Below are 18,802 nucleotides of genomic sequence, written 5' to 3'. Positions count from 1 at the left end.
TAAATAATTTTATAAGATTGTTTTACATATTTTTTTAAACACAAATAAATGTTGAAAAAATGCAATGATACTTTTAAATATGACTAAACCACCAGTAGGTGGCGGCAAATGTCTGTTTTAATGATTGAATCATTTATTCATTCATTCAACTGATTCATTCAAACAGCTGATTCATTCAGAAACGAGTCAAGTGACTGTCCTTATGAATGGGCCACTGAATCATTGACTCACTCGATTTATCCAAAAACAAGTTGGCAAAGGAAGAATATGCTTTAACAATAGAAAAGAAGACATAATAATTACTCGACTTCGAATAGGACATTCTGGTTTAAATCATTCATTATTCACAATAGGGAAACATAAGTCAGGATTATGTACTACATGTAGTGAAGCAGAGACTATTGAGCATGTACTTCTACATTGTGCAGTATATACCAAAGAAAGAGAGTTTAAGAAACTGAGAAACATAGGAGTAAATAATTTCACTATATCAAATCTTTTAAGTTGTGCCTCAGGACAGACAAGTATTATGAGAGAAATTCTTAGTTATCTGAAGATAACAGGATTAGAAAGTAGAATTTAAATTTCATATTAATACTACCGGTTGTGTTGTTTTATTTATTTAAAGGTTTTTTTTGTTTGCTTTCCCGTTAATGCTTCACACTCCAGTCCAGTTGGTGGCGGTAATACACCATAAGTTGGCTTGTCAACCGCCATTAAATCGTACAAGAAGAAGAAGAAGAAGACTCACTCGATTTGTTCAAAAACGTGGGCTGTGTCCGAAATCGCCCCCTATACCGTCATTCACTATTCCCTACATCAGGTCACTAATTCAGTTCAGGAGTGAATGAAAACGAGTAGTGAATTCGGATACTGAGTGCACCGGGGGCCACTGAATCATTGACTCACTCGATTCGTTCAAAAACGTGGATTCATTCAGTAACGAAACACCGCTGTGTGTTGCTCGGAGACACACAACAGTCCTGCTGTGGCTTTAAACTGAACTATTTTCGTCAGCGAAATTGAGCAAAAACAGTCAATATTTTGTCTAAAATCTAAGTCACTTAATTTTAACTAATTGTTTATTGAAATACTATTGTATAAAAATCTGTGTTACATTGCAATCGTGTTGATATATTCGGGGAAACATCATGGCCGTTTAATGTTACATATTTTTTTCTACCGCAGTATGCATCTATAAATTTCTGTGAGTTACTTTGTGTGTGCTGTCTCTCTCACACACTCACTCAGGCTGTGCAAGCCTCATCTGGCACGACATAAATACATTATCAGTCGCCGTTTACAGTGAATGCAATTAAAATTAGAATCATTCAATCAATCATTCTCACGCAAAACGACATGTTTACACGCGACTGTGAGTGTGCGCGTGGCTGTGACGTCATTGCCGGCGCTGCTGGAAATAAAAGGATCGGCTCGGAATCGGCAAGACGTGAGACTGACCGGCCGGTCACCGATCCGGGCCGGTCATGCGAAAAATCGGTCGATTTTGATCACTGGCCGGTCAATCAGTGCATCTCTACAGTAAATGTCACCTTTAGCTGCATGTTATTTAGTGGGAAATAACTCCAAATTAGTTTCTTCTCTCTGTTATGTCTTCCAGAAAGCATCACTCTCTGTATTTGAATGAGTGCTGTGAGTCGGGTGAGTTGTTTGTTTCTGTTTTTTTTGTCTGTTTGTGACTGCTTGAGTCTTTTAGCATTTCTGCTTGTGTTCACATAAGTGGAAAGAGAAATCATTCAAGTTAGCTATGCTGCTAACACATTTAATCTCTTTTCACTTCAACATTCATGATACACATTCATTGTCATGCTGCATAAATTAAAAAACACTACTTTAAATGATTGATTTTCAAAGGTGAGGATCAATCCTCTCAATATAACATCCGCCAATCCCTAGTTGCAGGCCCTACATTAACTGTGTGTGCTAACCTCTCTCTGTCAGTCTGGGAAGCGGCCATATGTAAACAGCTTTGGGAGTTGGCTGTTCTTCTCACTCCTGTCGTTGACGTCAAAGAGGAAGACGGCGTCTGCTGAAGCACGTCGACAGCATTCTGGTTCTGGCACATGCTCGGCTGGGAGCAGATGAGAGGCTGACAGGCTCAAAGACATACTGCTTGGATCTCAATAATACCAAGAATAATGCAAGCGCAAGAGGAAACACCCATGTAAACATCTCTAAATCATAGAAACGCTATTTATACTTCTCCTGGCCTAATTTTGAGGCTATGACGCTCACAGTGATGGCACAGACTATTAAGACGAATATCAGCCTAGTAAATCAAGTGCTACTGACAGACTTTAGCTCCATTAGTTTACCTCACTTATAGCTTTATTATTATTTTATAGGAGAGAGAACACAGTAAATTTTGAGGGGAAGAGACAGGAATCACAAGAAAGATTCAAATTTACAAATTAGCACCACAGTGAAGTATGTAAAAGCACATATGCTAACCACAACTCCATCAGCTCTAAATAATGACATTTTTGAAAGCAGTACCTTACTCTATGTTGTCTTTACCAAAACATTTCCTGAGAAACATACTCCAACAAAATGGCTGCCCCAATTTAAACTACAGTGAAAAATGAGAAGTACCTCAAGCAATTTTGACACCTTGAAAAGCAAAATGCAGCAAAACAGAGTTGTGTGGTTTTACTATAATCCTTAGAGAAGCTTTCTATTTTCTCAGCTCTCAGTAGAGTATCAACTCAAATGTCTTGGATGTTTATACCTTAGAATAATTAAAAAATAGTCACAAAAAGGCATTTGTTTACATACAGTAAGAGTATCGATTAGGGATGTAACGATTAACCGCGAGCCGGTTGAAAATCGATTCAAATATGTGACTATTCAAATCGGTTGAGATGCTAAACAAATCGCGATTCAGTTAGGGGTAGGAGTTTATATGAATGTATGTCTTAAGAAGCGGTCTTTTACTTGACTGTCACTTGAAAACCATCCATCGTTTCCTCAATATGCACGTCATTTTTGCTGTAGCTGAGTATATATACTCTCTAAGCGCTGTTTCGTTATGCTTTCCGTTTCGTTTGCCTTTTGATGTTTCTCAAATATTTATAATTTGTCTTAAATCTCATTTTGTTAAAAAAAAAAATTGTGAATCGAATCGAATCGTGAAAGCAAAATCGTGAATCGAATCGAATCGTGAGTTGAGTGAACCGTTACATCCCTAGTATCGATCTAAGTTTGATGAGAAATGCTGAAATTCCCTTGTGAAAAAGTACAGTTTAGCATACATTTGAGTACTTATTACAGAAATAATATACGTTAAATATACTTAAGTGCAAGCGTTTTCAGACTCTTAATTGCATGTTACATACAAGCAAACTGAACTATATTTTACATTTGTATTAAATGCAATTAGATGAACCTAAGAGTGATTTTGACCCATTTAAGTAGGATTTAAGTACATCTTTATATTAGTTCTATTGAAATTTATAGTGTTCTGCTGAATGTACTAACAAGCATTTATGCTAAACTAAAATAAACTTTGTCATATATGTCTTATATTTAAATAGATTTATAATTACACATTTGTAAATATGAAGTTGCAAATTAGTACATTTAAAATATATTAACTTTAAATTGGGCTGTTGATTTAACGTGTTAATCTAATTAATTAGTTAAGGGGGAAAAAATCATGTGTTAAAATTTTTTACGCAATTAACAGCATTTTTGCACCATGCACTGTAAGAACTAATTCTGTAAAATAACTAATTCTGTAAAATAACAGAAAAAGTACTAGCAGCTCATTACCAGGACATTATCCATTAATTTTACTGACATTTCCATTAACTCTAAAACACAACGCAATACAGTGTAAAATTCAAAATACAGGTAAAAAATAAATACGGAAAATTCCTTCAAATTAATACAGTACATTGTGCACTATTTTTACGGAATTGTTTAGAGCACATTAGGGCTGTCAAAATGGCTGAAAAACTAAATTCGAATTTTGTACTTAAATATGATCAATATTTGAATTATATTCAAATTTAAAAGGCATAATTTCAGTTAGGGTCTTTTGGCTTGTCTCCTGAGGCCACAAGAGGGCGCATTGTGCAAAATATTACTAATGCACGTTTATTCAAAGCAATAAAATAACATGACTATCTGTGGAAAAAGTGCAAAATGTTTAAAATGATGTTTATAAACTTAATAAAATTAAGTTGCTTAAACAATTATATATTTAAAAAAAACAGCATCGTGCATGTATGCATTGTTTAATACAAAGGGCAAAAGCCAATCACACAGAGTACTTTTTTCATTTAAAAAACATGAGATGCAGTGGGATGGGAAAAAACCTGCCATAAAGTCTCAACAAGACATGTTGAACTTACATTAATTTTACATGGTTTTCTAAACATGTCTCATCTCTCTTGTGTGAGATGAGACTGCAACGGTGATAGATGTCCCTCTAGAAAATGCGCAAAATATGCATTCTGTGTGAATGGCTTGGTTTCAGTTTTGACGTAAACAAGATCTTCTCTGCATCAGTGTTCTCTTTTTCCGAAATATTTTGAATGAACAACGCAGCAGTGCCGCATCTAGAGGGTTCAACTGGATAGGCTAACAAAAACATTAAAATGCAACGACACTTAAATCGTCTGATAAGGCTGCCTGATGCACACTTAAAATTTGAATGCACTGTTTTTCCAGTCGAATGTGGATTTTTATTTTAAATTCGACGAATATTCGAAATTCTAATTTTTATTTGACAGCCCTAGAGCACATATTCCCAAACTTGCATAAAAATATGTGGATAAAAACCATTTTAGTGTTGCTATGTCTTTTGAAACTCCAGCAGAAGCCTCCATTTGAGACAAAGCATCTGAGAAGTTAAGATCTCATTTGTGATTGTTCTTTTTTACAGGTATTCTCATTTCTCTATCAAGGGAGGTTTGTAGTTACTTGAGCAACTAAATGTCTAATTGCATCTTGGCATTGAATATCAATAGATGCATTATGCTTAATCTCATCTAATCACATTTATTACGATTTTGTGAGCATTGGTACCTTTATCAGAGCTACAATGGGGGCCATTTCAACATTATAATATCTTCACAAACAGCACCTGCGAGTCCGGCCTGCAATAAGGTCTCCCTATTAGTCACATAACAAAAAAGGCATTCTCCTGTGTTTATCGTTTTCCCTGCTATATGAAAGATGCATATCGCACGAGGGCACGATATCATCCAAGCGCTTAGGGAGAAAGGAATGTCTCAGCTCAAAATAATCATTCTCTCACAGTCTGGGTGACATTCAATTTGATTCAAAGCACTCCAGTCATGTTAATATCTCTGCACATTGCAAGCACTGATGTAAGCCACTTCATAACAAAGGAGCCATTCAGAGCCACTGAATGCCAAGTGATGATTTGAGAAGCACAAAAGAAGCTCAGCACTATTTAATTACACAGTACACAGGAGCAGAATGCCTGTGGAAACTGACATCCTAACAGATTTCAATGGCTCTTGAGGTCAAAAGTTTACTCTAGGGCTGTTTGCATGTTGGCACATCTCTGGAGGTTCCAACACGTGTATATAATTTCATCGGTGAAAACACAACCGCTCTTGTCTTTGGCTCTCAGAACCGTCTGATGCTTTCATTAAATGTAATTACACAATCCATCAAGCAGCCGCCATTTCAACACCATCTCCCATTCTCATTAAACATATGCCTTAAATTAAAAATAAGGGTACAGAATCTTAGTGTTGACGTGTGGTTTTGATGAAGTTGGAGAATGTGTTGCCTCAATGTTCATTTCGTCCGCTCTTATGAAACGGATCAGCAGGTGTGACTGAGGAATCTCCAGACGTCAGTGCTCTGGCCCTCCTCTGCTGTTCTCCATCCAGCCTCATAATAGCGTGGCCAAGAGGAGGAGCGCGGAAATGGAAACGCTGCTAGATGAGCGTAATGAGGTGCACCTGGTGCTTACTGCCTCATCACTGCGTCTCAAACTGTGATTTTTCATCATGAAAGAGATTCCAGCAATGAATGCATGAAGTGATCCTAGACCCCTAGGTAGGGTTGCAGCAGCCATTCATAAGTTCTTAAGGGATAAACTGAAACCAAAAATGGACCCTAAAATGAAAATTCAGGCATCAGCAACAAACAGTTGCTGGTAGCCACTGACTTCCATAGTATGGAAAAATACTACAGAAGTCAATGGCTACCAGGAACTGTTTGGTTACCAACATTCTTCAAAATATATTATTTTGTGTTCAACAGAAAAAAGAAACTCATACAGGTTTGGAACAACATGAGGATGAGTAAATGATGACAGAATTTTTAATTTTGGGTGAACTATCCTTTTAAATTTGAAAATAAAGTCCACACTTGAGGCTTAGTAACTACTAGCTATTTTGTAACTAACTCTGCACTTTATTCGGTGGCAGTGGCACCATTTGTTCTTAAGGCAGAAGGTAGCTAGTAGGTTGAAAGTTCTTCGTAATGCATAGTCACATTATATGATGTGTACTCTCAATGATCCAATAGCAGCCTTCAAAGTTTAGGCAAAAGTTATGCTGAAATGCCGTAAATTTCCATTCATCCTTGATTCGAACTTATTTTGCCTCACTTCACAAATGGTAAAACTATGTTTCCATTGAAGTATGATACTACTAAATCATGAATAACATAATAGCTATTTTTATATGTAAACAACATTCAGAAACATTATATGATGCAAAAAACATGAGAAATTACATTTAGTTATGTTAGTTCACTGTATTAAAATGTAAATGTCAAAATTATCATATATGTTTAAGGGATTGAATTCTGTCAGGTAAACAAGAGCTTATTGATGGGATTCAGTCAACCTGCTTTTTTATTCCAACCTGGTCGGATGTTTCCATAAATATTTCGTTTAATATTTCGAATATTTTTAAATAGTTAAATAGTTTTAAATATTTCGAGTTACATTTCAACTAAGTTTAATGGTGCAATGCAAAACTATTTAGTAGTGTGGAAGTTGTAATGTCAAAAATATGCTGAGCTGTAACTTACACACAACTGGTACAACTGGTGCAACTGGCCCCGGACCTGCTGGACTGATCTCATCCCCCATTTCCTGCACAACGAGGAACTCACATCCCGTTTTCATCTTTTGGCCTATTTTTCACTAACTCGTACATGGGCCCCGCCCCCTCCCTTTGTTTGTTTTATTATTTTGTCACAGGTTTAAAAGCCTTTCTGAGGCATGTCACTGCTAATCCCATTGTGGATGTGTTCGCTTCCCATCACCCTGGCTAATTAGAGATCTACTCATCTGGTGTTAATGGGAGATTAGTCCACAAATTAGGACTTCTGTAAGCTTATCCTCAGGAAGGCAAGTCCAGTCCAAGTCCACAAATATATTAATTAGAGAAATGGCAAGATTTCTTTTCCATTTATGATATTTCCCCGACTCATTCACTGTCATAAGTGAAAAAGTGTACCTTTAGGGGTACAACAACTTGTCACTTGGGCAGTACTTCAAAGGCACAACTTTGTACCTTATCTACACCTAAAATGTGCATGTTAGTACCTTATGGCTCGTTTCCACCGAGCAGTACGGTACAGTTTAGTACAGTACGGTATGCAATTTTTTTCAGAAGCTGTGAATGGTACCAAAATAGCGAACCGTACCGTACCACTTTTTTGGGACCCTTCCTTTGGGGTAACTAGCACAGTAGTCCAGTACCTAAAGGGTGGAGCTAGACTCACTGCAGAACGTTGACTGGTTGACAGAGAATCGTCACTTGCGCGTACTACAATGGGAATGACAACACAAGGGGATAGAAAGCGTTCCGCCATGCTGCTCGTGCGTGTTGGGCTTGTTCACATCAGAGTGCGCAAACACAAAAAAAATAACAGTGTATTTTATAATTGTATATTTTCACACTCATACACACAGATAATGTCGCGATTTCTTTTTCACGCTAGTATGACGTCGATTGCTACTTTCCGGCATACGCCACGCTAGGCCTGGGCAATAAAACGGTACCGATATTTATCGACGGTACACCTTCATCGATAACGATATATAAAATGTTCGATATAGGCACGTGTTATGAGTGACGCAGACAGCAGACAGCACACATGAACACGAACACATGCTGTAATGACTGCCTGTGATGAAGAGATTGTGAATAAAAAAAATAATATTAGTCGAATTTAAAATAAACGTTTGCAAAAATTATGCAATCGAATGTTATTTGTGCGTCAGGGAGCGTCATTTAAACTTTTAGAAAACGCGACGCGAATTTGTGAAGGTTTATTTCATTTCACTGCGTCTCATATGTTTTTTAATGCAATTTTTGTGATCAGCGATTTGGCTCTTTGTATTAGGCTAAGCAATGCATAAATACATCATGCTGTTTTGTTCATAATTGTTTATGCAGTTTACAAAATTATATTTGATTTATATGAGTTAATTTAGAGACAGTTATTTGCATTGACAATTTAATGCGCTGCATTATTTTGCTTATTGCGCCCTCCTGTGGCCTCGGGAGACAAACCAAAAGTCTCCTTAAGACTTATTTAATCTGCATATAAAACATAAGAAAGGAGATATGTTACAATTTTATTTTGTGTTTGACTATTAAAAAAAAAAATGTTGTTTGTATTAATAAATTGGGCAAATTAAAAATACAGTGGTTAAATTAAAAAACAAATTTTATATTGTTCTGTTTTAAATTTTTTTATAAAAAATGTCAATAATTATCGATACAGAACGATATGAAACATTTATCATTGATAAATGTTTTAGCTATATCGCTCAGCCCTACGCCACGCCTTTCAAGTAAGGGTACTGTTGGCAGTGGAAACGCAAGCTGGAGTAGCAAAGTCATTGAGTCCTCTACGTGTAAACGAGACCGGACAGTGAGGGTGTCTGAGGTGTGTGCTTTTATGCAGGCTGGTAATGAGGTGCTTGATTGGTGACAGGTGCAGGTGCTCAGAACTCAGGTGAGAGGGAACGTTGTGATTGGGTGGTGGCGGAGCCTGGCCGATCTGTTACAGGATCAGGGTGTACCGTCCTGAATCGTACCGTACTGTACTGTACCCATGTAAGGCATTACTATGAACCTTTAACCAGTAACAAGCTGTTGTATCCAAATTTTGCAAATTTTTTTCTGACAGTGCACTCTCAGAAAAAAAGGTACAAAAGCTGTCACTGGGGCGGTACCCTTTCAAAAGATACTAAGTATCTTAACTAATAAGTATCTTACTAAGTATCTCTTACGTACTATTAAGGTACTAATATGTACACTTGAGGTACTAATATGTATCTTTAAGGTAATAATATGCATCTTTTAGGAGTAAATAAGGTATATCGGTGTAACTTTGGAAAGGTTCCACCCCAGTGACAGCTTTTGTACCTTTTTTTTCTGAGAGTGTGTTGATGTCTTCAAATTTTGTTCAATGTGCTATTTTAATGTGTTGCATTTTAAAATTGTATTACACTAATTGATCCACAGAAAAATTAAAGGGATCATGTCATGAGTAATCAAACTTTCTCTGATCTAAATGAATTCATGATACTATGAAAAATAATGTAAGAACCCAAAAATTCCCCCCTGGAGAAATTTAAGCTGTACTAAAAAAACTTACTCAGAAACACCAAGGGTTGTTGGCTGGTTAGCATGGATCAGCAAAAATCCAAATTCTAATTCTAAGTGAAGGTGAAAAATGGTCATAAAAAGATATATTATTACTGTTTAGAGCAAAATACTTCATTCTAATTTCTAACATTATGTGGATCTTGGGGGAAAACAACAATAATGAAAAAACAATGGATATCCTCGTTTTAAAATCACATATTAAACCCTTTATCAGCTTTTTTGGCTTTTTGTCCATATTTTCGACTTGGAACGACATACACAAATTTCTATTCCTCTCATGGAAACCAGCCACTTTGGCGGAACAGTTTTGGAAAATTGCCAAGTTCTCTTGGTGAAATGTTAGCTGGCTTAGAGACTGACCACACATCTGCCAACACAAAAGTAAAAGCGTAGGAGCCTGGAGGAGATCCCTCAGGGGAATTCCTTTTTTTTTTTTTTTTCCGCCATTGCCTCACATCAGAGAGATTTTAACTACATTACTTCCTCGAGCCATGTGTGCCGATGGCAACCTGAGTGTACTACTCGGTGATGCACTAATACAGAGATTAGAGATATCAATGGATAGAGGGGGGGGGGGGGGGCGGGGGGGGGGGGGGGATAGGCATAGAATAACCGAACACTGACTTCCTGTTAAAATCACAGTGTTAACACACTAAACACCCCCTTGGGTCTGCTTAAAACAGAGGTCTTTGGAAATTTGACTAATTTTTCCAGTTTTTATCAGCATTGGGATTACATTTCTAGCCCAGCTTTGCCAACCTTTTGATTTAAGATATTAGTATTTATTTACGTCACAGAGGATGTAATTAGCGCAAATATGTGGCATGAATTCTTCAAGTATGTGAACCCTCTCATGTAAACATTGCATTTTGAGGGAAAAAGAGAATTGTTAATGATTATGCAAATGAATAATCACATTGCAGGTTTTGTGAAGCAGATATTGGCTATGGCACAAACCTGCACGAGGTTCCACCCCTCCAACGATTCAGCGATGATCGAAGTCACTGACGGACACACTCCTCCAAAGATCATCAAATGTTTCGGACCGTAGCAGATTGCATCAAAGAAGGCCCGCAATCCCTTTGCGTTGTCACACTGAGGAGAGAAAAAGGGAGGTAAAGTAAGTCAGAAAAGTCCATAAATATACATAGAATGGTAATATCAATCATAATGACATCAGCAGGTATACTTGCTTTCAATTCATTCACTTAGAAAGTGGGTTTCAACCTTGAGAGCTTTTTCTTGATTTATATTCCTCATGTACAAACATACAGCACAACCAAAAATCCAATGCATGTTTCTTTCATATTATGCTGTAATTGAAGAGTGTAAATGGGAAAAAAAAATAGACCTCAAATTTCTGAATGTGAAAACATGTCTGATGTACAGGAGAGCCCGACTGCTGCGGCAATATGCACCCATTTCATATCACTATGGCAACGCTCTTGGCTCTGTAGAAGTGCTGAAGGAAAGAAAAGATGTAGCAGGGCTATTGATTATGATGTGAGCCTCTAACTGTTTTATCTTTGATTTTCTGATGCTGGTAATGATATTTCAGTCCCTGGTAAACACTTCCGGAGGTCAATTAACAGTAGTCAGCTTGACCTGACTCAATCCTGGCCATAACCAGAAATGTCTCAACATTGCACACAGTGACCTGGTCAAGAATTTCCTCTTGCCTTTTGCCCTCACTTGCTTAAGTGTCTTCTTGTCTTGTTTTAACCAAAGAACACATTTAGTTTTGAGATTTAATACAGCAATAGAAGTTTATTGTTATTATTAAATAAATAAATAAATGAAAACTAAAACATTTTGGTTAGGGGCAAAATTTTTTTTGAGTGTGGGGATTTATTAGGAGACCCCAGTCAATCAATCAATCAATAAATAAAGTATATATGTGTGTGTGTGTGTGTAGTTCCTGTCTGCCGTGCTGCTGAGTGGTTTGCGATTGAAGCTCTGTGTAGCTCTGTTTTGGAATCTCTCTCTTACTATCACTCTATGTTGTTTAAACTGCTAAAATATAACTTAATTCTCACAATTTTTCTGATATTATCAATCAAGCTAATTTGACATTGTTCGCTTTTTAATCTAAACTGCTAGTGCAGCGCATTAGCATTCCGTTAGCCTGTTAGCTTGTCATACCGTTTCTTTGTCATCTCTCTCACTCCGCTTTTCACGTGTTCATCAAACAACAGTGGTAAGTCGGAATTATTCAACAATCACGGTAAGTAATGGCTTCTTCTGTTATTCTCACGTGCACTGTATGCCACATGTATAGTGTAGCCTTCTCTGTCAGCGGCGAGGGATTCACATGTGATAAATGAAGGGAAACATAAAAAGAAGAGAAGATTTCAGAACTAGAGACACTCATCCAAACTTTAATTGAGGATAGTAAGAATGCGAGGGCCTTAGATACTGCTTTGGATGTGACTAGCTAAGTGAGTCCTGTTCATTGTTCGGTAACTCCTTGTTACAAATATAGTAGAACATCACTTCTACAACAAAAGACTACTTTGTAAATAACCTTCCCAATTTGTGTCAATTCCTCAACATATCTTGTAGCTCAGAAAAACTCATGATGCTCTTGATGGTGTAACAGAAACTATTGACTTTTCTAGCACTTTAGACACAGTCACTTCTTTACACTTAAGAAGATTAAGGAAAACAGTCCGATACTATGGTATAACGAGCACACTTGAGCCCTAAAGAGAACAGCCCGGAAAATGGAGCGCAGCTGGAAGAAAACAAAACTAGAGGTATTTCGTATTGTATGGAGGGAAAGTACTTCTACATACAGAAAAGCATTAAAAACTGCTATATCTGCTTACTTTTCGTCTCTTTTAGAAGAAAACAAACACAACCCCAAGGATTTTTTTTCAATACAGTGACTAAATTAACAAAAAAATAAAGCATCAGCAGGCGCAGACATTTCCCAACAGCACAGCAGTAATGACTTTATGAACTTCTTTACTTCCAAGATCGATACTATTTAAGATAAAAATTATAACCATGCGGCCGTCAGCTACAGTATTGCATCAGACAGTGCACTATAGATTCCCTGAGGAAAAATTCCACTCATTCTCTGCTATAGGACAGGAAGAACTGTAATACTTAGTAAAACAAGTAATACAAGTAAAAACTTGTTAAATCATCTAAACCAACAACATGTATGTAAGATCGTATACCATCTAAGCTACTAAAAGAGGTGCTTCCAGAAGTTATAGATCTTCTTCTGAATATCATTAATTCAACTTTGTCATTAGGATATGTCCCAATAACCTTCAAACTGGCTGTTATTAAGCCTCTAATTTAAAAAACACAACTTAATCCTGGAGAATTAGTTAATTACAGACCGATCTTAAAACTCCCTTTTCTTTCAAATATACTAGAAAAAGCATTCTCCTCACAACTTTGTTTTTTCTTAGAAAAAATTGGTTTCTGTGAGGATTTCCAGTCAGGATTTAGACTGTATCATAGCACTAGGGCTGGGCGATATGTCAAAAATATCTTAGCGATAATCGCCTTTAAAAATATCACAATATCCAATAATATCGTCTACCTAAGCCTAGGGCTGTGCAAAAAAATCGAATGCGATTTTCACGTGCATCTTGTCAGTAAAGCGGCTTCTGGTGATTAGTAGTAAATCTCCAGCACGTGCTTTCAGATGGAGCGGCATTTACTACACAGAGCCGTAGTTCACTGACAAGTTACACAAAATCGCGTTCAAAATCGGCAATGAATTGCCTACGGATGGGTATATGCCCCCCCAAAAAAATTTTCTTCGGGAAAACTAGGAATTCTGGAGGGCGCTCTGGAGGAGCGGGCACTTGAGGGCGCTCTGGAAGAGATTCAGAGACTGGAGCCCTCCTTGGGCTAAGCACGGGGACAGGAGCCCTCCGCGGGCTATACTCGGGAACTGGAGCCCTCCGTGGGCTATACTTGGGAACAGGAGCCCTCCCTGGGCTAAACGAGGAATCAGGAGCCCTCCCTGGGCTTAACTGGGGATAAGGAGCCCTTCCTTGGCTTAACTGGGGATCAGGAGCCTTCCCTGGGCTTGACTGGAGATCAGGAGCCTTCCCTGGGCTTAACTGGGGATCAGGAGCCCTTCCTGGGCTAAACGAGGAATCAGGAGCCCTCCCTTGGCTAAACTGGGGATCAGGAGTCCTCCCTCGGCTTAACTGGGGATCAGGAGCACTTCCTGGGCTAAACGGGGGATCTGGGAATCGCTTACGAGGTGCTGGCACTGGAGGGAGCTTTGGAGGAGCAGGCACAGCAAGGCGCTTTCGAGGAGCGGGTACTCGAGCGAGCTCTGGGGCTGGAGCCGACACTGGAGCGAGCTCTGGGGCTGGAGCCGACACTGGAGCGAGCTCTGGGGCTGGAGCCGACACTGGAGCGAGCTCTGGGGCTGGAGCCGACACTGGAGCGAGCTCTGGGCATGAGTGAGCCACGACCTACGGGCTTGACTTGGGAATGGCCAGCGGGCTTGCCACAGAAACGGCCGGCGGGCTTGCCACAAGATCGGCCGGCGGGCTTGCCACAGGATCTTCGGAACTAGACTTTGGAACGGCCGGCGGGCTGGACTTCGGCGTGGCCGGCACGCTAGACTTCGGAACGGCCGGCAGGCTGGAGAAAGCCGCGGCCGACGGGCTTGACTGATCGGAGGCTCTCCAGACACCGGATGACTGCCTCCTTCCAGTCGAGGTTGGTGGTGTCTGGGAGCTCCGCGGGGCGATGGTAAGTAATCCCGATCCGGAACAGCGTCACAAGGGTTTCCCCCTCGAACAGGGTCGGGGCTCGCCTGAGCCACGGCGATGAACATTGCTCGTTCCTCCATAATCTCGGGGGAAAAACAAACGGAAAACAAAAACACTTTGAAAAACCGGAAAATAAACACGGGGAGAAGAGGCGCCGCTCACTTTCAGTTAAGGTCTGCTGTTCTGTCACGGTCACTCGGGGAGGAGGGAACAAGGAGACGTAGGAGAATATTTCAACATGGAATTTAATGGAATCAGCAACGGGGAAAACACAGGAACTCACAGAAGACATTTAACAGCAGACAGCGATTTGAGCGTGCGCAATTTCTAAATCACTTTATAGCATGATTTTCCGCGCCCCCGACCTCCCGCAGTATGCTATCCGAACCAATCAGAATGCAGCGCGCCTAAATGGAGCATGAGAACAGAACAGACCGGGCGGGCATACAAACGTAACGCCAGGTTCACACACTCCATCTGTGGTGCGTATTTTTTCCGCGACCATTTTAACGGATCAGAGCGTTCACACTGCACGCGATTGCGGTCCGGCAGTGTGCTCCAGGAGCGGTGCGTCTGCAGCAGTCATGCTGCGATCGTTACCGCATGGAATCTATTTCTGCTGTGCTGTACGCACTGAATTAAAGTGGCAGCGCATTATTCGCAGTAAAAATTAACATGGATTGACACGGAAATGTAGTAATTACACCATAAATGCATATAATTAAAGTCTACTGTTTCCCAGTCAACACATGGCTTTTTGGCTAGATTTAAAACAAGGAAAAGTGCACTTTTAGATAAACAAGGCAATAATAGATGGCACTCGTGGGTGGTAGTTAAACAAAGTTATATTTATCGAGTTTAAACATGAATATGTCTATGAAAGATTGTATTACTGTACTGTGATAAATGAGAATCACAATGCTGAAAAAGCATTTTCAGAAACAACGTTTGGATTTGAAATCACAAATAAATGTTGTGTTTGTGGTAAACAGCCGCGGATCAGGAGCGGACTGCAAACGCGTCCTGTGCGAAAGCAAAATGAGTCCGTGCTGCTTCTGCAATTGTTTATCAACAGTATAAATTTTTATATTGTTTGGATTAACTAGCCGAGTAGACAGATATGAATGTTTATTCATAACCATACTGAAAATAAGTAAATATTGTTAGCTGATTCTAAATGTCTAGCTAACAAGCTTGCTGGTGCTAAGTTGAGGTAATATTGGGATTATAAAAACAGTAGGATTATAAAAAATACGTGCTAATATAAATGTAAATTAAGTAGCCTATATAAAATTGCAAAATAAATCTATCTATCAGTACTTTTTTACTTAAGTACATAAAAAATCGAGTACTTTTGTACTTTCACTCGAGTAAAATTGAAAAAGGAGTACTTTTACTTTTACTGGAGTAATATTTTATAGTACTTGATTTGTGTACTTCGTCCACCACTGCTGCAGACGGAGTACGTGTGAACTTGGTGCAACAAATCTAGTTCAACATCTGAGGCAACGCCACAAAGAGCTCTATGACCAATGCATGGCAAAAAAAAATCCCTGGACACGGGATTTATTATTTTTTTTTCCTGCCATATGTCTATTCTAGAGACATTTTGTTACACCTTTACTTAGTGATTATTTTGCATTATGTCTGTTCTAGAGACATGTTACAGCTTTGTGATAAAGCTATAATTGGTTTTCTTTTGGAAATATCAAAATCACAAAATCGTGATTAAAATCGAAATCACAAAATTGATCAAAGAAATCGCGATTTTTTTGTCCACATCGCACAGCCCTAGTTTAAATGCTCAGAAACTAATGGGACACACCTGGGAACAATACGAACTAAACGGGGAACACCTGGACTCAAATAATAACAAATGAGGACAGGACACAGGAAGAACCAAATAAGGGCAAACAGGAACATACACGTGACAGATATATTATATATATAATTATTATTAATATTACTATTACTATAATAAACATGAACATACATTTAAATATATCAAATGATCTAATAAAAAAATAGGATATAGGCATATATATATATATACACTATTATTAATAGTATTATAAACATGAACATACATTTAAATATATCTATGTTTGTGCTTATATAAATAAATATAAATATAGATACACATACATTAATTTTAATAAACCAAGCAAAATATCATCTGACAGCTGGAAATGAGCAGCTTTGATATGATGATAACTACTTAGTTGTTCCAAAGGGGGGAAAAATGTTTAAAGATTTGGAGTGACATAAAATAACTGAATTTTTAGTTGAAAAAAAAAAGCAACATTAGACTTGCCAAATTTAGGGACTTTAGCAAACACTTTTTTACCTAAAATAATTGTGCAACTTAATCATCAAAGACCAAGTTGTGTTCAAAATCTGCTGTTCAAAAATCAGAGGTGTCACGTGACCCCTCAGGTTGAATGAGCAAGACGCTTCTGTTTCCAGTATGCCTTTGAGCATTTATGTGAAGGCTATTTTTGGCTCACAACCAATGATGATACAACAGACGTTCTTACACAAGCAGTACATCTCTATTTCTGACACTCCATTATACTTGGTAGTGCTCACTAGCCAGTGAGCTTCAGTGTCAGAAATAGAAGTGTTGAAAATAGACTGTGGCGTATGAAGAGCAGGAATATGAGATGAGGCACTGCAGGGTGAGTCGATTGAAGTGATGCTGTTCATAATGCTGAATAAAACAGCAGGCTTTTAAAAGAACTCATCTGCATATTTCTTCCATATTCACTTAATTCTGGTCATCAGTAACCACGAAAACACTGAGTGCAAAACAGGCTTTTCTTCTTGTTTAACGAAATTGTCTGTTCTCCAACAAAATGCTTGTTAAATCCCAAGATAACAGCAGGTGTAGAAATTAAAGTTTTCAGAAGTGAAATATGCTGTAATAAGTGACGGACAGACAAGCGCCTCGACAAATTAAGGACTACTGTGAAAATTAATCACTGTGACAACATTTAACTAGACACATCATCATCAACAGTCAATTAAGTTTCATTTCAACCTACTGACCAAGACGGTTGTCTTCAACCATACCCATGATCATTCAGTCAGTAATGAAGCTCTAGCTACAAATACCATTCCTGAACTTTCACGCTGAATGAAATTTGAGTTAATTGACCACAAAATTGTGGTGTTCATGTGACTGAAACACATTCTGCACTAAAATCAAGGCACATTTGCCTTATGCCTTATAATCATTATTATAATCATTATTATCCATGATCTGCAGAGCAGGCTTTGGCCATGTTGTCATGGGAACGCACTCCTCACTTTGAACGCTAAATGAAGGAGAAAGCAAGGCTGGCATTGATAAATGTAGCTTGGATTGTCTGCTACAATCATGATGCTATTAATCAATATTCAGAAGTGACGTTTGAGGGTTTAATTTTGGATTTCACAGAGCTGGTGCCAGACTGAGAGACATGACGACAATAACCCACCACCACAACATCATTGCAAACTATTTTAATGAATATATCTCATCACTGAACTTGTTAAAAAACATTAAACTTAAAAAATGTAATTAAAACATTTTTAACAACATAACAGCACTGGGTTTTAGTCACTGATGTATGTAAGGAATATTCTGGGTTTGAAAAGCATAATATAATGGCATACTTGTAATGTTGATCATCACAAAAACAAAATAATTTAGCAGATTTCAGCAGTCAAATACACTGTATAAAATAACACTGATTAGAGTTATTTTAGTATTGTTTATATACTATTAGTATTTATTAATATTTTGAATTAGCATTTTTATGTTTTCATTTAAATTCTATTTCAAGTTTTAGTCTTGTTATTTTTGGCATGTGCTTTGTTATTTTTTATTAGTTTTTAGGTAACACTTTAGTTTAGGGACCAACTCTCACTATTACCTAGTTGCTTATTAGCATACATATTAGCATATTGTCTAAACTTAAGAACTACCTTACTATTAAAGGGGTCATCGGATGCTGCATGCACTTTTACAAGTTGTTTGAACTGAAAAGTGTGTTGGCAGTGTGTGTACACAACCACCCTATAATGATAAAAATCCACCCAGTGTTTTTTTTTTATCTACTAAAATCTTTACCCCTTTCTCAAATCGAGCCGATCTCAGATGCCTGTCTGTGTGATGTCACAAAAACAGGCCCCTCCCACGATAGTTTGATTGACAGTAGCGTTTCAGCACAGACTGGACTGGTGTCTTACCTTAGACCCTCCCTGAGTGAGCGGTCATCAGTCCGCTATTGTTTCGACGCTGGAGCAGGTGTAGACAAGAATGACTCCTAAGCGATTGAGCTGTTCTGTTGTTGTATGTAATAATGAACATAGCAGTCGTCATTTACTCCCGACATCTGAGCCGCTGAAGACGCAGTGGATTAC

The 18,802-nt window shown here is 38.3% G+C and overlaps 1 protein-coding gene across 1 annotated transcript in view; it reads right to left on the bottom strand.

Annotated features, from left to right (window-relative positions):
* LOC107710365 (gamma-aminobutyric acid type B receptor subunit 2-like) overlaps positions 1–18,802 on the bottom strand; it is a 200,417-nt gene that overhangs the window by 134,635 nt on the left and 46,980 nt on the right. Inside the window, exon 2 of the mRNA XM_016515120.1 lies at positions 10,599–10,736. Coding sequence (XP_016370606.1) covers positions 10,599–10,736 — 138 coding nt within the window. The remainder of the gene's footprint in view (positions 1–10,598; positions 10,737–18,802) is intronic.

The sequence above is a fragment of the Sinocyclocheilus rhinocerous genome, unplaced genomic scaffold (assembly GCF_001515625.1).
Source record: "Sinocyclocheilus rhinocerous isolate Xijiao unplaced genomic scaffold, SAMN03320098_v1.1 scaffold492, whole genome shotgun sequence".
NCBI classification, from domain to species: domain Eukaryota; kingdom Metazoa; phylum Chordata; class Actinopteri; order Cypriniformes; family Cyprinidae; genus Sinocyclocheilus; species Sinocyclocheilus rhinocerous.
The sequence above is the reverse complement of the archived record's forward strand: the minus strand, read 5'-3'. Positions and strand labels throughout refer to the sequence as shown.